This window comes from Palaemon carinicauda, chromosome 7 (assembly GCF_036898095.1).
Source record: "Palaemon carinicauda isolate YSFRI2023 chromosome 7, ASM3689809v2, whole genome shotgun sequence".
Taxonomy (NCBI): domain Eukaryota; kingdom Metazoa; phylum Arthropoda; class Malacostraca; order Decapoda; family Palaemonidae; genus Palaemon; species Palaemon carinicauda.
Window position 1 is genome coordinate 81,542,713 of NC_090731.1, and position 27,080 is coordinate 81,569,792.

General features: G+C 41.6%; 1 protein-coding gene across 9 annotated transcripts in view; it reads left to right on the forward strand.

The window, feature by feature from the left end:
- The window catches only part of siz (Brefeldin-resistant Arf-GEF family protein schizo), a 389,510-nt gene that overhangs the window by 225,718 nt on the left and 136,712 nt on the right, over window positions 1–27,080 (forward strand). For all 9 annotated transcript variants that reach the window (XM_068376730.1, XM_068376731.1, XM_068376732.1 and 6 more), the window contains exon 6: window positions 13,714–13,853. In XM_068376730.1, coding sequence (XP_068232831.1) covers window positions 13,714–13,853 — 140 coding nt within the window. The remainder of the gene's footprint in view (window positions 1–13,713; window positions 13,854–27,080) is intronic.

The following is a 27,080-nucleotide window of genomic DNA, read 5'->3' on the forward strand; positions in this document are numbered from 1 at the left end:
TACCAGAGAAAAAATGTAAAGGAGTGCTAGGTTAACTAGCTCGCTCACCTATTGGTGTCGGTATAAAATTGGGCGTATATTCCAGAGGTCCCGCACTATTTAGATTAATCCACGACAGAGAACCCCAATAGAGGAGAGCCGTTCAACCTCACTCGGTACTACTACAATGCATCCGCTCAGAACTCAACTCCTTTTAGCACGACGAGTAAAGTAACCCGCTTTTTTGTGGTGCTCTCGAATTTTGGTTATTTTCTAGTGAATTATGGCTTCTTCGTCGGTTTCCCAGGAGACACCGTCTAAGTTAAGTACCAAGCTGGGTTTTACTGTGTTTTGAGCAACCTAGATCGTTTAATATTTATATTATAAGAGTTTATTCTCTTCGTTCATACCGATCTTGCTTGATTTCACTACAGTTGGTACTCCTGTTTTTGAGAGCTTTTAATTTTCACTTGCGGTGTTACTATGTGTATTATTTTTATTATCAAATATTATTTGTTATTGTGAATATTCTTTATTTAGCGTTTAGAATCCTCGTGGTTCAATTTTTGGGCCGATATCATTTACGTATCGCTATGGCTGCCGACCTTCTTGCTAAGGCGGCAATGTTATTTTTAGCCATCAGGTGTGTCTTTTGTGATTTAATTATTTATGTTGCATGCCTTGCCCAAAAATTTTCTATGTGTTTATTCATATATTTAACGCTATTATTATTATTATTATAATGAATATTTGTGCCATTACTCCGTTTGATCTGTCTGGTTGGGGATCGTCAGTTGGTAGCCCTGCTGCCTCGTATCACGTGATCCTCCCCCACGCTCCCCCTCTAGCTAGGTGGGAGGCTAGGCTTCTCCCCCCTCCATTAAGGGACCGTTGCCTTCCCTCCTTTTAGAGGGGGTAGTTAAGTGTTTATGGACTTTGTCCTCCGGGTGGCCCGGCGGTTTCGTCTCTGTCTAGTCTGGTTGGCCACCGGTCAACAGAGTTGGATCCCGGTGCACCCTATTTTATATTCACTTTTCATTCTGGCTTATGTTATACGAAACCCTCCGGGTTCGATTGGCAGTTCTTAGCTACAGTTCCGCCCCCCTATTATTTTATAACATTTCCTATGATGATTATATATGACAGATCACTACCCCGGAGTCCCTAAAGGAATTGGTATTGAATATACCTTTATTTCCCGGCCCGGGGTCTACCCCGCCCCGGGAAATCAGACACCATGTGTCTTAATTCCTTGTTATTGCATCCTTTTTTATGCTCCCGGCTTGACCGGAATGGATGGTTATACTTTAGTTTCAAGTTAGACTTATGTTTAGGCCCGGGACCTCCGGTCCCGCCCCTATGTAAGAATATTACAGTTAAGCTCTAACCTTGCGTTAGACCTATGTTAGGCCCGGGTCCTCCGGACCCGCCCCTACTTGAAAAAAAAAAAAAAAAAAAAAAAAAAATAAGTACAGTTAAGCTCTAATCTTGTGTTAGACCTATGTTAGGCCCGGGTCCTCCGGACCCGCCCCTACTTAAAGAATAGTACAGTTAAGCTCTATTCTTGTGTTAGACCTATGTTAGGGCCGGGTCCTCCGGACCCGCCCCTACTTAAAGAATAGTACAGTTAAGCTCTAATCTTGTGTTAGACCTATGTTAGGCCCGGGTCCTCCGGACCCGCCCCTATTTAAGAGAATTACAGTTTCTCATATACTATTCTTTTTATAGATGGTGCATTGTCTGACGCCGGCCTGTGCAGCTGTTCTGCACCAGCCTTGTGGCCACTCCGTCTGCCGATCTCACGCCCCTTGTGGGGTTCAACTGGAAGACGTTGTGGTATGGCACCCGGATAACTGTGTGATTTGCTTCGACCTTATCACTACCCTTGGATCTGACTCGGTGAGTCCCGTTGGCTATATTGCCTTCTTATTTTATTTACTATTAGTAAGATATATATGGTCTTGAAGGACCATTGGGAGTCTCCCTTTTATAATTCCCACTATTATTTCAGGCATCCCCGGAGCAAAAGTCTGCGGCTCGGGCCACACTGAAGGTGTGGGTTGGTGGGTTTGCCCGGAATGTGAAGTCTAAGCGGCCGTACATCCTATCTGAGGACTACTGCACCATGGTTTACCCCAACGCCAAGTCTTCAGCTGCTGTGGCTAGGCATGTGGCAGCTCCCATCATTGCCCACATTGATGCCACTATAACGGGTCTCATCGACCCAGAGCAAGATCCATCGGACGCCCCCGGAGGTCTGGAGGATAATGTTGCCTCCATGAACCTGGACGTCGAACCAATGTTGCTAGACGAGCCGGATACAGGTAGGGTGGTAAGTGAGGCAGGTGTGTCCGGCGCTGAGATTCCCATCCTCAGCCCCGCTCTTTCTTCTTCTTCTGATCGCTCTTCTTTTCTTGGATTTTCTGGGGACCGTGATTCGTCTCAACGTTCATACCCGGTTCCCCCTAAGGATAAGTCTACTTCAAGGACCTTACCCAAAGCCCGCAAGCCTCACAAGACTTCTCATGGCTCTAAACATTGTACGAACCCGTCTTCAAAGACCTCTGGTTCCTCCTCTAAGTCTCACGACCCGGGAGTTCCTTCCGCCGCTCCTGCTGCTAGCCCGGGCCTTTCCGAATCAGCCATGCTTCGCATCGTGTCGGAGATGCAGGCAAAGTTGGTTTCGGAGATGCAGTTGAGGATGGACTCGATGTTCTCTAACTTCGGTCAGAGAATTGGGGCTTCAGAGCAAGGAGCTCCGGAGAGAGTCCAAAGCTCTCTCATCCCGGATGCCTCTAAGCTCCCGCCGTTTGCCAAGAACAACCCCTGGCGGATGGCTCTTCATTCCCCGTTCTCAGACGGAATGTTGACTCTGGAGGGCCTTGGCACTCGTCCTCTAGAGGACTTTGAATTCTTTCCTCCTGGTCTGGCATTTCCATTTCATGGTTATGCCAGACTTACCGAGGAAGCTTTAGTTCGATTAGACAAGGTCCCCAAAGAGACGGTCATCTTCCCGAAGGAGCAAGCCCAATCTGTTTGGGCCAGATTTTTGAATGACATCGGCTGCACTAACACCATGCTGACGCCTTATAAAAGCTCCTTTACGATGTTCTTAATGGACAAGAACACCTTGACTCCATGCGTCAATAAGGTGGCAGAGCTTGCCTTTCAATATGCTTTGGAGGAGAAGCCCTTGCCTCCCATCCGAGAGGTGGATCCAATCTCCCTCCTTCTTCCCTCAGGTATTGAGTGTTGGGACAACGTCCATACCACCTTTACCTCCGGCAAGCTTGCAGCAGACTGTGCCTCAGTCTTGTTTAGTGAGAAGCTTCCCCGTCTCCCGGAATCCCTCATTAAACAGGAATATGATTCCCGCCTACGTGTGGGCTGTACTCTAAACCTGGCCACATCCACGGAGTCGATAGCCTTGACTTACGATACGGAGAGTATTTTTAAGTCTCTCAACAAGGCTACGTTACAGTCTTTATATTATGACTTATATGACTTCGCTACTGCTAAACGCAGATGTCGCAAGCATGTCCTAGCTGAGGCGACGATTAGGCATGAACCTAATAAACTCATCCGGTCCTCCTGTTGGGGTTCAAATCTCTTCCCCGAGGATCTCGTAGAGGAAGTCTTGGCGGAGGCCACTAGGGTTAATCAGAGCCTTAAAGCCCGTTGGGGTTTGACCCCTAAACGCAAGTATGACCCCACAAATTATCAAGCCCGGGGTAGGAAGAAGCTTAGACCATATACCTCCACCCAGTTCAGGCAACAACAGAGTGCTTCATCCAACTTCCGGCTGCCTCTTCCTCCATCTTCTGTTGTCCCTGCACAGCCTTCCACCTCTCGGGCTCCTTCGGATGACTATGTCACCGTTCTGCTACCTAAGAGCCAGCTTTCTGGTGCCTCCGCCACTTCCCCTGCCTTTAACCAGTCTTACGAGGCTCATAGCTCTTCCCAGAGTTATGGTAGAGGTAGAGGCTACCACCGTGGCTCTAACCAGAACAAAGGCAGGGGAAGAGCCTTTCGCAGAGGAAAGAACTTCCGAGGCGGACGTGGAGGCAACTCCTCAAACCAATACTGAGGTGCAGCAGGTAGGGGGGAGGCTCTATGCCTTCCGCAACAAATGGAGGTTCAGTCCCTGGGCGTTCAGTATCATCTCCAAGGGACTGGGGTGGAGTTGGATTCAAGGACCTCCTCCTCCGAACAAATTTCGTCAACATTCCACTCCGGACCTGGTCGAATTTGTCCAGGATCTTTTACAAAAGAACGCCATACAAGAAACGAAACATCTGAAGTTTCAAGGTCGGCTGTTCAGTGTCCCGAAGAAGGATTCAGACAAGAGAAGAGTGATTCTAGATCTATCCCTTCTCAACTTGTCCATTCAATGCGACAAGTTTCGAATGCTTACCGTCTCGCAGGTGCGGACCTTACTTCCCCGTGGGGCCGTCACCACCTCTATCGATCTTACAGACGCCTACTATCACGTCCCGATAGCGAGACACTTCCGTCCGTACCTAGGCTTTCGCTTAGGGGACAAAAGTTACTCCTTCAAGGTGATGCCTTTCGGGCTCAACATTGCCCCAAGGATCTTCACAAAGCTAGCAGAAGTCGCTGTTCAGGAACTCAGGAATCTAGGGATTCAAGTAGTAGCCTATCTGGACGACTGGCTCATTTGGTCAGACACCTCCCAAAATTGCCTAAAAGCCACTCACAAAGTCATCCATTATCTTCAGTCTCTAGGCTTCCAGATCAACTTCAAGAAGTCCCGTCTTCTTCCAAAATCGAAGTTCCAATGGCTCGGCCTGCAATGGGATCTTATATCTCATACTCTGTGTCTTCCCAGACCCAAGAGGTTAGAGATTGCAAGGAACACCAAACGCTTTCTCAAAGACAAAGTAAGTTCCAGACGACTCCAAGAGAAGATTCTGGGGTCCCTTCAGTTTGCCTCAGTGACGGATCTTCTTCTGAAGGCAAAATTGAAAGATATCAATCGTGTCTGGCGTTCGAGGGCGAACCGGAAGCTCCGGGACAGGAAAGTCCGCCTTCCTCCCATTCTACGGGAAAGACTTCTTCCTTGGACAAGAGCAAACAGTCTGTCAAAGTCAGTTCCCCTTCGATTTCCGCCTCCGGAATTAATCATTCACACAGACGCATCCTTATCAGGTTGGGGCGGCTATTCTCACCTCAAGAAAGTTCAAGGTCTTTGGACTCCCTTGTTCCGCCATTTTCACATCAATGTGCTAGAGGCCATGGCAGTTCTTCTAACCCTGAAACGTCTCGCTCTTCCCAAGAAACAACACCTTCGTCTGGTCCTCGACAGCGAAGTGGTGGTCCGCTGCCTCAACAGAGGCGGGTCAAAGTCAGGGCCTCTGAACCATGTTCTAGTAGCCATATTCTCCCTAGCAGCCTCGAACCGTTGGCATCTTTCAGCTGTCCACCTGGCGGGAGTCCGGAATGTAGTGGCAGACGCCCTGTCCCGGACCTCCCCTCTAGAATCGGAATGGTCACTCGATCTAAAGTCATTTCGGTGGATTCTCTCTCAGGTTCCCGGTCTCCAAGTGGACCTCTTCGCCACGGAATCCAACCACAAATTGAGAGTATATGTGGCTCCCAATCTAGACCCTCAGGCTTACGCCACAGACGCCATGTCACAGAATTGGGACAACTGGGAAAAGATTTATCTCTTTCCCCCGGTGAATCTTTTACTGAAAGTTCTAGACAAACTGAGATCCTTCAAGGGACAAGTAGCCTTGGTCGCACCCAACTGGCCCAAGAGCAACTGGTATCCTCTCCTGCGGGAGTTGAGACTATACCCTCACCCGATACCCAATCCGGTTCTGTCTCAGATAGTACAAACATGCGTTGTGTACGCTTTCTCAAACATTCAGAGCGCCCTAACTTTATGGACTTTATGAAGTTTGCGGCTATGCATGGTGCCAATATTGATCCTCAAAACACCTTGTTCCTAGAATCGGATAAACGGGATTCCACCATCCGCCAGTATGACTCTGCAGTTAAAAAGTTGGCAAAATTTTTAATAGACTCAGACGTGAACTGTATGAACTTGAACCTTACAGTCACTTTCTTTAGATCTTTATTAGAATCAGGTCTGGCAGCCAATACTATCACCACTATTAAATCGGCTCTGAAAAAGATCTTCCTAGTGGGTTTTAACATAGACTTAACCGACTCTTTGTTAGCTTCAATTCCGAAAGCTTGTGCCAGACTGAAACCGGTTACTCGTCCTACCCCGGTGACCTGGTTCCTTAATGACGTACTCAAATTGGCTTCTGATACCATTAACAGTTCTTGTGATTACATGCCCCTTCTCAGGAAAACACTTTTCCTAGTGAGCTTGGCTTCCGGGGCAAGAATTTCTGAATTGGCAGCCTTGTCGAGAGACCCGGGTCATATTGACTTTCTGCCTTCAGGAGAGGTCCTTCTTTCTCCTAACAAATTCTTTTTGGCTAAGAATGAAGACCCTCAAAACAGATGGACCTCCTGGAAAATTGTTCCCCTCACGCAAGATCCGTCGCTGTGCCCTGTCACTACTCTTAGGTCTTATTTATCCCGGACCTCCTCTAACTCCTCGGGGCCTCTATTCGTTAGAGAACAAGGCGGTACCATTACTATTAAAGGGATCAGGCAACAAATTTTGTATTTTATTAAACAAGCTAACCCTGACTCTTTTCCTCTTGCACATGATATCAGGGCGGTTGCCACCTCGGTGAACTTCTTTCACCACATGAATTTTACAGACCTTTCCAGGTATACAGGGTGGAAATCACCGTCAGTGTTCAAGAAACACTACCTTAAACATTTGGAAGCCCTAAAATTTTCTACAGTAGCCGCAGGGAGCGTAGTTACTCCCGAGTAACTCACAGGTTAATGCCTTGACTCTTTATCTCTCCCTCTTACCTGCCTCATTTATACCCTATTGTATTCGTTGGTCTCGCACCTGAATACTGTTATTATATTTGTAAATTTTATGCTCCTGAGTATCTGTATATATTATCACTCACGGCATTATTATACCTACCTTATTGGATTTATGTTCATATTTAAGATACCCTTATAATTGTTTTTTGGTACTCTGATTAAAGCATCCTGTATTTCTCTTACGCTTATGTTTTTTTCTTTATTTTGCAAGTTTGGTGACATTTTTCTCTTGTATAGATTCACTGGGCGGCACAGGTTCGAGCCCAGAAAAGGGATTTTGACGTAGGAAAAATCTATTTCTGGGCGAGGGACCTGTGCCGCCCAGTGAACCCTCCCAGCTCCTCTCCCTTGGAGTCCCCAAACTTTGGGTGCTAAGGAGTTGGGTTCTGAGCGGATGCATTGTAGTAGTACCGAGTGAGGTTGAACGGCTCTCCTCTATTGGGGTTCTCTGTCGTGGATTAATCTAAATAGTGTGGGACCTCTGGAATATACGCCCAATTTTATACCGACACCAATAGGTGAGCGAGCTAGTTAACCTAGCACTCCTTTACATTTTTTCTCTGGTATATTTAGCAGTAAATTACCTAAGAATAAGTGCTAAATGGAGCTTATTCACTGGGCGGCACAGGTCCCTCGCCCAGAAATAGATTTTTCCTACGTCAAAATCCCTTTTATGTCCTCTGGTAATGACCACTATTCAGTGTCACACCACCCTGCTCGCTACTTTTCCTTCCGAGGTAAAGTTGCTCTCCGTCTTTGATGAACTGCTCCTCTGGCTTGTGGGTAGATTTGCCGACGGCCTCTGAAGAATTTCTGAATTCTTGTCCGTGGTGTGTTTTTCTGGCTTCATTCAACAAACAACTTCTCGAGGGGAGCGCAGAACTCTACCGTCTGCGATCCTCACTTCAAACAAGCATGCTGATTGTCCCAGTGAGGGACTTCTTTGTTCATCAGAAATACTAGTATCCTCATCTAGATGACACAGATCGTCATCCCTCAGTCTTTTCGAGTTGCGCAACTTCGGTAGTGCTTCCCACAGCCTGCAGTTAAGGGAGTTTAGCACACATTTCCTTCTTGGAACCTAACCCAGCACTCTCCATTGATGGCGGGGTAAAGCACAAGCGTCAGCCCTGGCGCCTAATACCTCACCCGCCACTTGAAACTTGTTGCTTCACACTAGTACAGTGTTTTCGGTTCTTGATGCTTTCTTCTTCTTTGAGCTTTGAAGAGCCCACGTATATAATTGTCAGTCTTCTTCATTGGCTCTCCAGTCCTTGTCAGATTTTTCTTTGCACCACGACTACTACTAGTACTACTTCTATTACTAGTGGGCTGGCAAGCCGTGTGCCTCAGGGACGAAGTCACCTCTTCTGCTCGCTCTCTCTTCCCTTGCATCACTTTATGGTATATGGTTACCTTACAAGCTGACATCTTCATTGATAAGACCTTCATTAGTTGCGCATGTGCTCTGTGGTTGACATACTTATGTTCTTTTCCTCCAAAGAGGAACACATCCATAACCTATACGCATCGTGTTCGACCACCTACAACTACTGCCTTGTACTGTAGTCCGGTACGACAAATGTACCTTTGGCTCCAACAAAGTATCATTTTTAAGGCATCGTATCACTCCTGAAGGAGTCTCTCCCCCACCTGTACGCCACCTCCAGGCTGGTAGAACTTAGTTCTACACAGGGGTTTCCGCAGTTTAAGTCTTCCGACCACTCGCCTCTGCCGCCTTTCTCCTATGATTCGGAACGAATCTTGTGAACATAATCCTTTGGGGTTATTTGCTTGTCTTTGACAAGTTCGAGAACTTGTTGGATCTCTGTCACGGTTTTTAGGCCTATTCCTTGGATCTTATCCTCTGCCCTTCACACCTGTATCTGGAGACAAAACCCTGTGGGGTTATTCCTTTTTTCATTCCCTCTGGTCTAAGGGATTGAATTCAGCTCATGCTTATGCCAGGTTATATCAACTCAGATGCGAGGATTCCTCACTCTTGCTCTCTGTCTCCCTTGGTCTACGGTTACGCGGGACTTGTACAGTCAACCTCAGCCCTCCAGCCCTTAGATCCTCCTTGAAGAGGCTTATATGACCAACCCTTAGCCTAAACTCGGTCTTGTTCACCAACCCACTGACTATGACACTCTCCCTCAGCCTGAGTTGGCCCGTCGGCCGATCTGCTTCTCTAGGGATTACACCTTTCGTGTCCTCAAGTTAGGTTATCCCCTCCTACGAGTTCAGAGTACTCTTATCTTTTCAACAAGAATAGAGAACCCGCAGCTCAGCTAAAAGAGCATGCACATCTCATCCATCCACCTGTTGAGGTGTGAGGGCAGTTCTCTCTTTATTCTATGTGAATGCAAACACCCAGTCAGACTCAGGCATTACGTCTTAATGGCAGAACGACATGTTTCATCAAAGTATCTCCTAGATTCTATAGTCAGTTCTTTCGTATAGAAGTCTCCAATTTTTGTCCTCTACCTGTGAAACAAGTTAGTTCATTAAACTGTTTGGCAAGGATAGGACATATGGTCAAACAAGCAGTTAGTCAACAGGACTTCTTGTGCACATTCGACCACTAGGACTCCTACGAGTTTTTACCCTAGTGTCAACCTGGGCCTACAGGATTAGCTTTGTTCTCTGAGACTTTGAGGCATACTAGCTGATCATATCGGACTCGGTGGCTTACCTTCGTCACCAGTGAGACAAATCCTCGAGTTTACCATGATCTTAGGATTGAAGTAAATCTCAAGAGATATCCCTGCCTTCTTATCAGAGATGGGTATTCTTAGACATGTTCATTATCATCAGCCTTCAGAAGTTTTCTGCAGAAGGACGAGGTCCAAGGCAAAAGATGGTGGTAGTCTCTTCCTTTTACGAGATGCACTTTCAGCCAGCAGTGGTTTCTTCTCATGGGTCATTGCTTCACTCTGGTTCATCAAGCCAGCATCGGACTCCTTGAAATTCAACCTCTTCAGGGGAAGCCAGATCCCAGGTGGGGCAGCATGAGGGATCTCCCTTTTCTCTGGTCTACGGGTCCCAAGTAGGAAACAGACATGAGAAGATGGTTGACAAACAAGAATCTCCGCCGTAGTCGACCTCCTTGTCCCTTCCCCGGATTTGATGCTCCCTTCAGATGTATCATACGAAGGGGGCGGGCCACATGCTGTATCACTTGGCCTCCAGGCTCTGGTCAGAGTCCGAATGGCACTATCATTTAAATCTTCCAAAGATGAGGGCAGCCTTCCTAGCCCTACAGCAGGTACAATAGTCCGTGGCAGGTCACTCGGTGGTGTTGGCGAACGACAACACCACAGTAGTGGCTCATGTAGAACAAACAGGGCAGTACCCTGTACCTGTTTTTTCGCAATACCTCTGTCTTCTAGCATGGTAGACTAAATCGGCAGAAGACAACTCTGTTTCCCTTTTGTAACCTGGCATAGAGAGATATACTTATGTCCCCATACCCCCTGGCGAGCTGGGATTAGGTAACATCTATGGTTGATTCTAAGAATCCTACATTTCTGGAAACTCTTTTACCTAGACTAGTCACACAGCTAATATTTACACATTCACACATATTGCTCAGGCTGCTAACCTTGCTTTTCACAAATTATTTATAGTGTTGTCAGGGTTTCTCTCTGTTATGTGCGGAGCACGTATCGGAAAACTCCTAGTCAAAGACCAGCCAGCTGGTTCGGACTTCCACCCTCCTAAGAGGCGAGTCAATCCCTATAAATAGCGAGGGTTTGTATTTAGTGTCGGAACAAATGACAAATTTGAAAGTAATTTCTATCAACGATACAAACTTACAGCTATTTATACAAATTGGCCTGCCATCGCCTGTCCCCTGATAGGTCCTGCCTGCAATAAAAAGGGACGAGACAACACAGGTGTGTGTGTGTGAGCGGGGAAGTTGGCTACCTCTCCTACCCTCCCACTAACTAGCGGTAAGATAGTTACACCTAGCTAAAAGTCTTATGGCTAGTCTTCCAGCTTCGCCGAATGCATAATTTCTATAAATAGATTCAGGTTTGTATCATTAGGAAAAATACAAATTACCTTCAAATTTGCCATTTTATGATGAGAAAAATAAAAAATGTTATCCAAGAAGCATAAACTTACTTATTTTAGTTACACCATTAATAGGTTAAAGCCTGTCTATGTTATAAATCTGGGATGGGAGCTGCAAATTAACACCAAAATTATGGTATTGATTCTATGAAGGGTGTGTTGGATGAATTGATTCAGTAGGCTAAGATCGGAGATGAGATGTATGTCTCCTGTTTATTTATACTAAAGTAAAAAAAATCTGTAAAACACTGAAACATTTTTGCACTTTATTTCCTTATTGCTTCATTTCCCAATACTGATCCTACTGCCTTGATTGTGTTTTTTTTTTTCAGCTTTATCCTGCCAGAGGAGTTTGATATTTTTTTTTTCCTAGGGGAAAAGTTGACCAGAGGGTCAATAGCTTCTTGAAGACATTGAGGAATGTACATAGTCATGTAACAATCCTCTAGGGACTTGGGATTTTTTACTTTTTACACTCTCAAATGGGATAGTAGAAGTGACCACTTATCAACTGTTGGTAGTTCAGTTTGGTGTTCCTCCATAGTACTGTATCTTGACTTACCCAGATATTGCCACATTAGATCCCTCTCTGGGAGGGGGCCGGCCGACTAATGCCATTTTATAAAGACAGGACTTTGACATTCATAACACTTAATAAGGTGACTTAAGACATGCATAGGATTTTGGCCTCTGACCTTTGGTTTTGCGACGCCCGGGCAATTTATCCTGAAAATAAGTGTTTTTCAAATTCTATCTCCTCCCGTGTTACCTAATATTAAGACCTGGGATTGCTACCCTATATACACCTGGTGTAGACTTCCAGTAAAATGAATTTATTTTCTAAAAGTCAGTTTTTTCTAGGTATGAATTTTTTTGTTATGGTAAAATAATAATACCCTAGAAATCAGAGAAAAAAAATAGAAAAAAAAGATGGAAAAGGGGCAACTTTTGATTGTTTAATGATTTCTTTCTAAGCTATATAACAAATTTCAATGCTATATCTTTAAAACTAAGGGAGACGATAGAATTTGAAGGTCATTAAGTATAGTTTTGAGATACGGTCATTCAAAGTTTTTCTTTGTGTTTTTACAAAGACAATATTAATTAATTATGATTATTATGAATTTTATGATCTTTTTTGGATATCAATAAACCAAAACAAAGTTATTTATCATAATTTAATCATAAATGAAGATCCCTTTGCTCAATATCTAGCTTCCTTAGGCGAGACAGTCCCTCCTCCATCATATCTCTCCTTCACTAACGCTGCTAATTTTGCCAATATTTCCTACGTCTAAATTCTTATTAGAGTAAATTTTCTTCTTCCTCATGTTAGCGAGATGTTGAAATTGTGTTTTCCTCTTTGGCATGATGAAATTCTTGCCGAATGTGATAAAAAAAGACGTAAAAACAAGTGAATGTCAGAGGTCAAACTCTTAACATGTACTCTCTGTGAGGTTTGTGGTAGAATCGGAGGGCGAAGGGTGTAATATCCGTGTAACACGTTGTCTTGTGACTCATGGAATCTATACAGATGCCATTGCTAATAATTTATTTTACATTAAAATTTAATAATTATCAAAATTTACAATAATAGAAGAAATACTGCATTTTCTTTTAGGGAACAATGTTTTTGGTTTATTGAGTTACTTTTACTAATTACCCTGTAACTATGAAAGTAAGAGGAATTTTGACAAAATATTTCGTATACACATTCTCTATTGCCATAAGAAGCTCAGTGAATTTTTTCAGGATTTTGTGTTTTTCTTCCTATACCCATATGTATTGGCATTCCGGCCGGGCCTCTCAACACTCATTTTTCCTTTGCCTACACATACATCGAATAGTCTAGTCTATTCCTTACACATCCTTTTCTTTTGTAATACACCTGTCAACACTTGTATAACCCAGGGATTAACTACTGCACTGTAATTGTTCAGTGGGTGCTTTCCTCTTGATAAGATTAGAAGAGAGACTTTTGCTATGGTAAGCAGCTCTTCTAGAAGAACACTCCAAAATCAAACCATTTTTCTCTAGTCTTGGGTAGAACTATAGCCTCTATACCATGGTCTTCCCTGTCTTTGGTTAGAGTTCTCTTGCTTGTGGGTACACCTAGGCACACTATTCTATGTTTCCTTTCCTCTCTGGACTATTTTCCCTGATGGAGCCCTTGGGCTTATAACATCATGCTTCTCCAACTAGGGTTGTAGTTTAGCAAGTAATAATAATCATAATTCACATTGTGGAAGATTGATTCCTGCCTAGGACCTTAAGTTAAAGCTCTTTACTGGGGAAGATACTGCTGTGGTTTTGCTTGCCCAGCTGACATTCTAGGGCACGTCTCTTAAGATGATACTGGAACTAAAACCAGAGACCATTAACCTTTTATTAGTCTGGTGTAGGCAACCATTTAATACGCCATAAGAAGAAATTTAATGAAATTAATGAATAAAACAATCCCTGACAAAATTCTTTTTGTTAGTTACGGGAATAACTGTGTGTATGCATAAAAGAATAATGAGCTGGGTTGTAAACTAAGGCTTACTAGTTATGAGGATAGATTTACAGTTCTCATCTGTCAGAGGATGGCATTCTTTGTCCTTGATAGAAGGTTTGTATCTATAGTAACTTTTCATGGCAAGAAAAATGACACTGTTAGGAATCTTTTTATTATGAACTATTTTGCAGCTATTGATTTATTTCTTTCAGGGTACTCAGGATAGTGGAAGTTTAGGACGAGGAAATATTTCTCAGCGAAATGTCCGCCCAAGTGGTAAAAAGGTTCCTCCAGAAGTACCAAGGAGATCGTCATCAATAAAATCAAATGAAAGTGGTGGTAGCATTGATAGGTAGGTTCAGCTAAAGACTTGTACATCTCTTTATTTATGTTATACAAAAGGTTATATTCAATGTCATACTATTTTTGATATACCATTACACTATAATTGGGGAGTTTTCAAAAGGTTTTAAGGTAATTATTTTGTATAGAAATAAAGTATGTACAGACTTTTGATTATTTTTGGGACAGTATTACACAAGGTCTTGAAAATAACATATACCGTAACAGTACTGTATCATTTTCAACTTATTCTCCTCTGTTATATGACCAAGTATTCTGTTCTGTCCTTCTCAATGAGAGAATGCCTTGACAAAGCCACTCTCCTTCAACATGAAATAATTTTTCAGCGATGAATCCTTGTGACAGATGAGAGGGCTCTCAAACTGGGGAATTATTTTTTTCCCCAGTTTGAATCAAGCTTTCTCACAAAAATTTGTTTATTTGTTATCATTACTTAACCCCCTTCATATTTTATCAACTGTCTCCCTCATTACATTGCTGTCATACCTCTCTTCTTTTCACTGTCTAGATTTTTGAGAAGGAATGCAATTGCTGGGATTGGAATTACTTTCAAAACCAAGTGTGGGAGTTCTGGGGATCTTGCCAACTACCCAATAATGTTTGAACCAGAGGATTGCAGAACTGTCTCTGAAAAAAAAAACCTGGCCAAGATTGCAGGGGTGGGAATATTTTTCCAGATAGGACTCATGACATTCTGTCTGGTTCACTCGTGATTGTAGTTTTGAAATGCTCACAGTCCCATCAAGCAAGTTTAGCTTATAATTGAACCACCCTGATGATGGTGGTAACATTCCTTTACGGTAGAGTAGGGAGTGGATATTTGGGAGTCGCCTCTCACTTGAGTCATTGGTGTAGGAATTAATACCAGAAAGGGCTAATGGAGTCTTTTCTATGATTTCAGCATCTGAGTAGGGGAATAACCAGTGGGAACGCAGGAGGATGGTAGCAAGTTTACGGGTGGGGGGGGGGGCGCGAATTTTAAAATCTGTCTCAAATACGGTCGGGCTCCAGCTTCGTACTGCCTTTCATTGTCCGAAACATTTTTCGTGACCCGAGTCGTAAAATTCTTCGCATCGCCTTTCGTGAAATAAAAATTTTGTGAGATGATTCTTTCGTAGCTAGAGGTTTGACTATCTTTTTCAAAGTATAAAACGGATTTTGATCAAAGTGAAAAATCTATTTTTGGGTAATAGAGCCATGTCGTCCTGATGGAAGGGTTCCTATAGGTAGCCTTCTAAGGGATATTTGCTACAGTGATACTCCCAGTGAATTAAACCAAAGATCTCTAGGATTCCAACTCCTGGCACGAGTATCCAATAAAGGATATTGTATAATATCAGGGGACGTATTCTAGATACGACACATGGCAATCTTCACCCAGAATACATTTAACGCTTCGATGTAAGGGGGAAGAGTGGCAAAGAAAGGGGTGCCGTTTTAGGTACCCGGTGGATCTCCTTCCCTACTACTACCGCGACGCCATTCCTATTCTTGCCGTTAAACAGAAATGGCCACAGATAAAGTAATTTTGGGAGGGATCAGTATAAGGGTGAGTTCCATCAGGACGACATGGCCCTCTCACCCAAAAATAGATTTTTTACTGCGATCAAAATCTGTTTTTTGGGCTCAGGCTATGTCGTGCTGATGGAAGTATACTAAGAATTGTCTTGAAATTACTATTACCTGTGTGTTTGTGTATGTGCCTTCTACCTTGAATAGATTTCCTTATCTGGTCTACTAAACCTATATGTGAAATTCCAGAGATCTGTCACTTCCACTAAACCTGGAGCTGGTTTAGTGCCTCCTGCCCCCAGCAGGGAAATGTCGATGTCGACAATAAGGATTCAAGGTTTGTATTTCCCGTTGGAACAAAAATGAAAACATTGAAGCATACCTTTTTACTTACCTTAAGAATGTAAGTTTATTCCTCTAGAAAACATTATTGTGATTTCAAGGATCTAAGCCCCATGGAGGGGTTTTAGTGAAACTCTAGCATACTTTATTAGCTTATAACTTAGGGAGCAGTAATAAGACGCAAATACGGTTAAGTATTTTATTATGCAACTAAATTATCAAATGTAGTTACAACAAAGTATGAATCTGATCCAGCATTACAACACACCAAAACACATATTTTCTCGTGTAGAAAACATATACAAATACATTATCAGAATAACGCCACTCAATGGAGATGTGAAACCAAATCTATCTGACATAGTCAGATGTTCGGAAATGCATAAACACCGTAATGCAAACGTTCACTCTGCACTGTTGTATAGATCAGATATGCACCTGCACTGAACAGTATGTCAACCATAGTTGTGATCTGCACTAGTGGGTAGGTATACCTATGCACCCGATGCACTGTAAAGTCCCAAAACAGTCCACTGTTCATCGCAGCACTAGACGACGGGTTTAATCACACTACCCGCCGCCACCACAAAGTGTTTTATCTCATGTACTTGCTTCGCGTAATGTTTTTAGAAGACCCTTGATTATTTCCACCCGGTGTATGAGCGGAGTCTCTCAAAGCTCATGTGTTGAAAGAAGCTCAACGAAGAAACAACTTTCCTCGGATCGTGACCTGCGGGTGTACTGTCAGGATCCGCTCTGCGAATAAAGTAGGTGAGCTTCGCTCAGTTGTCTTAAAGATAGGTTTGATCCTGAAGTTTCGCCTCCAAAGAGCTGTCCTCCTTTGAAGTTTAAAGTTCTTTGAAGATAGACTTTAAGACACTCTACTGGGCACAGAGAAGCATCTTCCTTCAATGGGCAGATTCTCCAAGGACCCCACCTCTTAGTGGGTAGCTCATTCTTGGCAAGAAAGGCAGGATCAGGAAACAGGTTAAGTTCTCCTGAGTCCAGGAACTGAATATGGCCTTCGTTTCTGGATAAGGCCACTACTGAATTTCACTAACTCTAGCCCCTGAGGATATTGCGAACAGAAAAATGACTTTCTGTGTTAAATCCTTTAGAATAACAGTCCTTAGTGTCCATGTTCAAAGCATAGTGCTAGACTTTGTCCAAAGACCACGTGATGGGCTTTGGTGGGGCTGCAGGCTTGAGTCTTGCTCATGCTTTTGGGATCTTATTAAAGATTTCACCTGAGAGGTCCACCTCAAAAGCGTACAGAAGTGGTGTAGCCAGGGCCGATTTACAAGATGTAACTGTAGTAGAGGCCAGGCCTTGTTTGTGGAGGTGTATGAAGAATGCAAGACAGAAATCTATCGATATCTCTGTCGGTTTCCTTGTTTTCACAAAGGTCACCCATTTCTTCCATGACGATTCGTATTGCCTCCTAGTCGAACTTGACTTGTACTCCTCGATGAAGTCAACTTTATCCTTTGAGATTCCGAACTTTTTGTTCGCTGCTAAGTCGAGAAAATCATGAGATGTAGGTTGCTGGTTCTCGAGGATGAAGTGTAGACAGTCGACTTCTGGACCAGTTGAGACAGCTCTGGATTCGGTAGTGGAAACGGAAACAGCTTCAGTTTCAACTCTAGGACGAGAGGAAAATAATTGCTTTTTGGCCACTTGGGGGATACTACTGCTGCTGTCCCTCTGATGAATCTTAGCTTGTCGAGGACTCTTAGCAGGAGATTGGTTGGTGGAACATGTTAAAATGTCACTATGGTGACATTATGGACTATTCCAAATAAAACAGGTGAAAGAAGCATTAAGAATAACACGTGTGCAGTGTGTCCTTTACACAAGTGTGAACAGACAGTAATGACAGAAATTTAGAATAGAAAATTTTCTGAATTTTCATTTTAGTGGCATTATAATGGTTTCTTTTCAGATGAAACAAGTATTTCTGGCATTACCAGTATATTTATGCTTAAATTATTTCACAAACATTTTATATTCTATAAAATGCAGACTGATTTACATATTTTATTGATTGTCAATAAAAAACCATTTGAAATCTGCGTCTTATTCGCCCCAAATCCAGATAAATAAAGTTGTGTTAGAGAATTATTAATGATCACCCTTTTATTTGCATAATAATAAAAGAACAACTAGAAATTTGTTCCTACAGGTAAACAAACCTTCTTTATGTGTGTACATACCTAGTTTCTACACAGATAGATGCTGATGCTGACTTATACAAACAATTGTTTCTACATAGATACAAACCTGTCTGTCTTTGCATACAGTTGGCTCTGTATGCCCAGGGGAGGTGTCAGTTGCTCATACATACATTTGTTCGTTTTCAAATACAAACTCTAATTGGGAAGGTATACAATGAGACTGGTATACCTGTTTGGTTGCTAAGCTATTCATATGAAATATGCAATCCTCGAGACTTTTTCCAGTCTGACATGACTCCTCCCTGTAGGGGGCAGGAAGCACTAACATGGTTCATGATTAGAAGAAATGATGTATAACGGTAACATTATATGTCTCTAGGTCAGTGACCAAGGAAATCCTGTCTTGAGGTTAAGGCACAAATAAAAAATCCACAGATACATTAATGCTCTGATAAACTTCCATCAGGACGACATGGCCTGAGCCCAAAAAACGGATTTTGAGCGATGCGAAATCTATTTTTGGGTGAGATAGCCATGTCGTCCTGATGGACCCGCCCTCCTTTTCATGAAAAGGGCTTGACAGGACCCCTCCCGAAAGTACTATAACTGTAGCACCTCGCTTAACGCTACAAGGAATAAACATGGCGGTGATGATGACGTCATCTAGAGACTCAAAACAGTAGCGGAGGAGCGGTAACTTATTAACAGCTCCTCTTCGTTTTTGCCACTTTTCCCCCTCGAAGCGTAAACGCTATTCGGGGTGAAGATAGCTATGTGGCGTGTCAAGAATACGTCCTCTGATATTATGCGATATCCCTAAAAGGTAAAATTAGGGATATTCGCGCCAGGAGTTAGAATTCTGGAGACCTTAAGGTAAATTCTCTGGGAATATCACTGTAAGTCAAATATACCCTAGGAAGCTACTCCTAAAGGAACTTCCATCAGGACGACATGGCTATCTCACCCAAAAATAGATTTTTCGCTTCGCTCAAAATCCGTTTTTTATTTCCATCATTTTCCATACATTTTTTTCTTTTGCAAGAATTTTCTTCCACTTTCTAATTTTCTGAAATAAGATCCTTCTGTCTCTTGGTATGCATGTCTGTTTATTGTTTTTTTTTTCGGTACATATTTTTCAACAATTTTCTCCAGTATTTTATACAGTATGTCCGTATTTACCTGTATATTATCACTTACGAACACATTTTTCCATTCTTTGTTCAGTTCTTCATTTATTTGTGACCATTTTATATTCTTACTATAAAAATTATATTTTCCATATCCATCCCAACGTTTTGTGCTTTGATTATCTCTGCGATCACTTGCTTTGGAATGGACTATTAATTCTATGACATTGTGGTCTGAAATTTCTGTGTTATACACTATTATTTCTGTAACATAATTCACCTCATTCACAAATACTAAATTAGGACATTTTCCTTTTTTGTTGGACTGTGGTTTATTTGTTGCATATTATGTTCTGATAGCATATCTTGAAGCTTTTCAAATTGCCTCTTATCTCCTGCGCTACTATTACTCTCTTTTTTTAGATATACAGTATATATACAACCACTTTCTTCTATCCGTTCTTTCCAATCCACGAAAGGAAAGTTAAAATCTCCGGATAGGAGTATATTCCAGTGTTTATGGTTTCTACATAAATCTATTTTTTCTATTATGTTAAACCCCTTAGTATTTGGTGGTCTGTAAACTACAATATTTACTAGCTTTTCAAATTCAAATTCTACCGCAATCAATTAACATTCTGTGTTGCTGTATTTTTCACAGACTTTTCCTTGATTTATGTCTCTTCCATATATTGCAGTTCCCCCTTGATTCCTATTTGTTCTGTCTGATCTATATGTTTGGAAACCCTTTATCTGGTCAACACTGCCAGTCTCTTGGGAATACCATGTTTCACTTATATTTAATATATCTATTTTTTCAATTTGGTTTAGTTCTTCTAAGAACTCTATTTTCCTTTTAGAGTTACTCCTGACTAAACCCTCTGCATTCATCACTATTATGGTTTGTGTTTCATCCCCATTATTTAATATTGGTAATATGTATTTTCTCATGCTTCCCTCCTGTTCTGATATGATGTTCTTTTCTTCATTTCCATGAATTCTGCCTTTAAAAAATCCAACTTTTCTATTATATTTGCTCTTTCGCCTTCATGTTTTTTTTTTTTTTTTTTTTTTGTGAATACCTGCAATTATCCCCATATCTGCCCCAACCCCTGGCATAGTAATGCATTCTTTGTAGTTGGGCTCTAATTGTGCATATTTGGGTTGAAAGACATCATATCTTGGAGCCTTTTGTACATAGCGCGGTATATACTCAGCTTTTTTTTTTTTTGTTTCATTTTTGCTTTCATTTTTCTTTTCTGTTTGCTGAGTTTTCTTACTTTCATTCATGGTTACAGGATGCATATATCGACATTTTTTGTTGAATTTGCATCCTTTTTGCTTCTTTTAGGTTTTTGCATATTTTTGGATGGAGATCTCTGCATTCGTCTCTATATCTGTCTAAATATGCATATTTACCATATATTTCATAATTGTGGCATATCTTTGGATGCTTGTAGTAGCATCTTTCACCAAATCTGCAATTCCCTCTTTTCAGCAAATTGCAGACTACATCTTTCTTTTCTTTTTTTTCTTGTTCTTGCTCTTCCCTAAAAGTATGTAGGTCCGGGTGGAGTCTCTTGGGTCTATTATTTGTTTCCATTTGATAATTTATTTCTTCGTAAGTATGTTGTTGGATAGCATCATAAGTTATATCAATGATTTCCTCTGCATCCTTACACATATCCTGTTAATTTTTCTTTTCTTCTTCTTCCCTCTTAATGAGAGAATGCCTTGATGAAGTCATTGAGCTTCAGCACGGCATTCTATTCCCGTGCTGAAACTTGGTGACGGGCAAGAGGGCTCTCGAACTTGGGGAAATTGCTCCCCCAGTTTGAATCTAAATTTCTCTCTTTCTTATTTTTTTCTTCCTCTTTATATTGCTTCAACCTTCTCCTAATATTATAAACGTTCCTTCATGTTGCTGTCCCAACCCTATGAGTAAAATTTCCCATATGAATATGTGTATATATTTACATATATACTGTATGTATGTTTATTATTTTTTTTTTCTTTATGGCATGGATGTTTCTACATCTGTTATTGCCACTTGGGTGGGTCTTTCTACATCCGGTATTGCTGCCTGCTTTGATGAATGGGAAATGTGTCATGGTTGGGAGGTGTTGTGCTCAAAGCTATATGTGAGAGTATTGGATGATCTCAGCCATCCCGAATATGGTTTGGACCTTTTTGGCGGAACTATTCTCAAGTGTTGGGTCTTCGGAATCCAGGGGGATCCAATGCTTGGGGTAGGACTCTCGGCTTTTGGCCGGAAGCCCGTCATTACAGACATGGGGAGGATGATTCCATAGTTTCTTGGTCTCAGTCCTAACAGGCGGGTTCAGCTTACACCTGTGCCTCTATATCTGTTTTGATGCTATCCTTCGGGTAGGGTATGGAGTGGACCATCTGGGAAGTATACTCTCACTGTGCCGGTAGTGGAGAGTGCAAATTTCCTTCCCAACATGTGATGCCTTAATGTTGTCAAGCAGGTAAATCAAACTATTCAAAAAATCACTCTTCTCTTCTCTTTATTCTGATGGATTCTTGTGACAATGACCCCACCTCCCCTGGATATGCTGACTGGCCCCCGGCACTGTTGATGACCTCTGGCAATTCATTTAAAGAAAACTCCGTTGACGACGTAGGAACTAAAAAGGACAATTCTTTAAACATTCGGAAAAAGGGTAATTTGGGCAACACAGGAAAACTGAATGTCCTGCACGTTACCCAAATCCTATTAGAAGCTAATTATGATGTGCTACATAAAATATTTGAGTGTTATGGATTAATAAAAGAAATTAGAATGAAACTTCAAGATGATAATTGGGAATCTTGGTTATCATTTAATTGTTATGAGGAAGCATTTAATGCAAGCCGTAATATTGTTGATATTAAAGTAGGTAATATGAGTGTTATGGGTGCTCTGTGTGATGGGGGGCCACCTAAAGATCTGGATGTCTACAGACCAGCAGACTGGGCTGATAAAGATATAGAGGCAGATATGCCATCCCAAAGAAAGCCAAAACCACCAGTGTGGCTTCTTGCTCAATCTGTAGGAGGTACGGAAAATTATTTCAAGATATGCAAATTTCTTCAGAGGAAAGTAGGTACGATCGCACCTGGAGATACATCTCGATTCGGGAAGAAAAGTTACTTGATAAACGCCAAGTCATACACAGTCTGTTATACTGTCCAATTTGAAGACAGTAAATGATGATATAAAATTGGACATCAAACCCCATCTAAACTTTAGCTATGGAAGGGGAGTGGTTTTCAATAGGGATTTATATGAATTTACCGAAGAGGAGATATTGGCTATGTGTCCTCTATCAGTGTGGAAAGTACATAAAGTACCTGGAACATCAATGATTGTTCTTACTTTCCAGGATGCCGATGTACCTTTCCACATAGACATAGAAAACGAAAGGATTAGAGTTCAACCTTTTAAGCAGAAGCCATTGCAATGTTATAATTGCTTTAAATTTGGACATCCTTCCAAAGTTTGCAATAATGAAAAAATTTGTAATACTTGCTCCAATATTTACCATGGGGAATGTACACTTGAGGCAAGGTGCTTAAACTGTAACTCTAATCTTAAATCTAATGATAGGAGCTGCCAGTTTTATAAGTTAGAAGAGGCTGCCCTCAATAAATCAATTATTGAACATGTAAGCGTGGGGCATGCCAAGAGATTATTAAATAAATCTAATACTTATGCAAAGACATTAAAAACAGGAGATAAAGTTCCTCGGAATCATCTCACCCACCTACTACTGTAGGTAGTTCTCGAAAAAGGAATTCACCATCTATTGATAAAGTGCTGCATAAGACAAGAACATCTCCTAAAGATTTATCATTGAGTATCAACAAAAAGACATTGCCCACCACTATCAAACCTTTGTCCCCCATTACAAAGGATAGTACTAACCTCTCCCAGGCCATATCCTTGCCTGATTTAATGGAGATTCCACCTGACACCAAGTTATCAGGTGTACCTGTAGTGGGGAAAGTACAAAAACCTGGTAACTCACAACCTATTAATCGTAAAAGAGAGAGACCTCCATCTCTCTCACCCCCATCCATAAGAAATACTAGAATTATGACATCAAATAAGTATGATGTTTTGTCTGTTGATGTTGCCGATCAACCAGAAGACAATTTAAATAAATCAGAAATTCAAGTTGAGGTCCACCATCCCCCTCAACAAATATATAAAAAAGATACAAAGAAAAACACCAACGTAAAACCCAACATAACAAGACCATCTCTGAAGAAACCTACAGGTAATAATGTTAGATTAAAAACTGCTAATGGGAAGACCTCATCCAAGATGTCTTCCCGAAATAATCCATAGTTTTCTCCGCAATTTTGCAATGGAACTGTCAGGGTTTAAGGGCGAAATTTGAAGAACTTAAGCTCCTAATTCGTGAACATTCCCCCATAATTGTATGTCTACAGGAAAGTATGCTTGATGCTAACACTCCTAGTCCTTGAGAGTATGTTAGCTATAGAACACCATATAATCATCAAGCAGGGAGCCATGGTGGAAGTCTCATGTACGTTCGTCGAGATGTTCCCCAAATACTTATGTCTATATGTACAAAACTGCTGGCAGTGGTTGTACAAATTGATATAGGAAGAAAATATACAATATGCTCTCTCTACTTGCCTCCAAATGATAATATTTTATATGGTGATTTAGCAGAGGTCATTTATCAACTCCCTCAACCATTTCTCTTACTGGGAGATATGAATGGTAGACATCCTTTATGGGGTGATATTTTAGCAAACACAAGGGGCAATATTATCTCATCAATTGTGGAAAATGAGGATGTGGGACTCCTTAATACAGGTGAGCCCACACACTTCCATGTTCAGACAGGTACCTTGTCATGCATTGACCTTTCAATTGCAAGCTCTAACTGCCTTCTTGATTTTGATTGGAGGACATTAGATGATTGGCATACTAGTGATCATGCACCAATCATTATAAACACCAACAAGGGTCCGCCTTTACAAAGATCGCCACGATGGAATCTTGACAAGGCAGATTGGGTTAAATTTTGTGAGCTAAGTGAAATCGAAGGGAGTGCAGATCAGTTTGAAAGTATTGATGATGCCATAGACCTACTGAATGGAACTCTCCATACAGTAGGAATCAATTGGATTCCCAAAACCACAGGAATATTCAAAAGACAACCAGTCCCGTGGTGGTCTTCAGAATTAACAGCCTTGCACAGAGCCACCAGAAAATCTCTTGACTAGATGGCGTAAACACCGTACGGAGGAAAATTTGATAACGTACAAAAATTGTAGAGCACAGTTCCGCCGTGCCATGAAAGAAGCTAGACGCCAATCTTGGGTGGCTTTTGTTTCCTCCATTAATAGTAGGACACCACCATCTTCTGTATGGAGGAAAGTAAAAAAGATTGCAGGCAAATTCACCCCAAACCCACCACCAGTGTTGAAAGTGAATGGTCAGTATGTGACTGAAGGAATTGAAGTTAGCAATGCCCTGGCTGACCATTTTTCAAATGTATCATGCAAGAGTGTAGCAGCTCCTGGTCACCAGTACAGGAGCATTGAAGAAAAGAAAATTTTAGATTTTGCGACAGGAAGGGAAGGGTCATATAATTCTCCTTTCACTGAAAGAGAATATGATTCGGCACTTTACACTTGCAACGATACAGCCCCTGGACCCGATGGAATTCCATACGCAATGATTAAACATGTACATTTTAATACAAAGTTGTTTATTTTAAGCATTATTAATAGAATATAGCATGATCATAGTTATTCAAGTGTTTGGGAACTAGCCATTATTTTAGCCTTTTTAAAACCTGGTAAGGACAAGTTTTTAGCAGCAAACTACCGACCTATTGCATTGACATCTTGTTTATGTAAAATTATGGAGAAGATGGTCAATGCAAGATTGATGTGGTACCTTGAAAAGAAGGGTATTTTATCACCCATTCAATGTGGATTCAGAAAAATGCACTCAACGACTGATGTGCTGATACGACTTGAGTCCTCCATTTGTGAAGCGTTTACTTCCAAACAGCACCATGTGACAGTCTTTTTTGATCTTGAAAAGGCATATGATATCACGTGGAGATACGGTATACTTAAAATAATCCATGAGTTAGGATTAAGAGGAGAGCTACCACTATTCATTCAGTCATTTCTTTCACATAGAGTTTTCCAAGTGAGAGTTGGGGAAGCTCTATCAAAGAGTAAATGCCAGGAAGAAGGAGTTCCTCAGGGGAGTGTGCTGAGTGTAACCCTTTTTGCACTAGCAATTAATGGGATATCCTCAGTCATTCCCCGGGATGTTCTCGCAACATTATTTGTCGATAATCTCTCCATATCATTTGCTGGGACTAGAATGGCAATGGTCGAGAGAAAAATCCAACTCTCTATTGATAAAATTATCCAGTGGGCTGACATGAATGGATTTAAGTTCTCGACAAGTAAAACTAAAATTGTCCATTTCTGTGGTATCTGGGGAGTACATCCAGACCCGGATACATACATCAAAGGTCAATGGATCCCATGTGTAAGTGAAGCTAAATTTTTAGGGTTGATATTTGATTGTAGGCTTACATGGGTTTCTCACTTAAAAGCATTAAAAGCTAAATGTCTTGAAGCTATGAATCTTTTAAAGGTATTGTCCCTTACATCAGGGGGGGCAGACCGCAATACAATTTTAAAATTAATACAAGGCCTTGATTTTTTCCAAAATTAGTTATGGATGCGAAATATACTCCTCAGCAACCCCAAGCCGGTTAAAAATATTAGATTCTATACATCATACAAGTATAAGATTGTCCACAGGAGCCTTTAGAACCTCACCTATCTCAAGTTTCCTTGTGGATGCTGGGGAGTTGCCTCTAGACCTTTACCGAATGTCCTCTATTATTCGGTATTGGTTTAGATTGCAAAGACTCCCTAATTCTTCAGCCTTTCAGACTGCAAGCCTTGTAAGGCACTCAACCTACTTTCAGTTGCACCCAAAATCTCCTCAACCTTTTGGGTTTTGGGTAAAACAATTATTAAACAATCTGGATATAATAGAATTAAGGTGCTTCCAATCAAGGTATCAACGCCTCCATGGAAATTACCTGACATATCTTTTTGTAAATACTTTATTGGAGTTAAGAAGAATATGACTGACTTAGAATCCAGGTCTCTTTTTATGGAACATGTTGAAGAACATAGGGGATCGACTTTTATATATACTGATGGCTCCAAATCTGATGCTGGCGTTGGATTTGGAGTACATAGTAATGATTTTAATTGTAGAGGTCCACTTCCTCTAACAGCATCCATATTTACTGCCGAACTGTATGGCATACTAACCGCTATTGAAAAAATAGCTTTGGAAAAGGAGGGTAATTTTACAATTTTTAGTTATGCAAGGAGTGTTCTTCAAGCTTTAGAAGTTTTTAATTCTAGTAACCCTCTAGTTTTAAAGATTTTCGAATGGCTTTTTATTATTGGACGGAGAGGTATAACAGTTCGATTTTGTTGGGTTCCAGCACATGTAGGTGTGTCTGGAAACGAGAAGGCAGATTTACTGATGAAGAATGAGGCATCCGAGTTGCTACCTAGGAGGAATCCCATTCCCTGTAATGATTTCCTACCTTACATCAAGAAATTGGTTTGTAATAAATGGCAACAGCACTGGGATAGTCAAGATGGCAATAAAATGAGGGAAGTAACAAATATCATATCACCTTGGAGTTATAACATGATACCCCGAAAATGGGAGACGACTCTTTGCCATCTCCGTATTGGTCACACACGGTTGACACACGAGTTTCTGCTGAAGGGACAACACCATCCGTATTGTGAGGACTGTATGGTACCTTTAACAGTGAGGCATTTGTTGACCGAATGCCCTAATTTTACTAACTTAAGAAATAGATATCTGTTTGAGGCTCGAGGTGAGGATGGCAGGTTCATCCTTGCCAAGATTCTTGGACATGATGTGTCCTACTATGCGAGCGGAATTTTTAGATTTATTTCAGAAGCAGGTCTTCTGAAAACTATTTAACT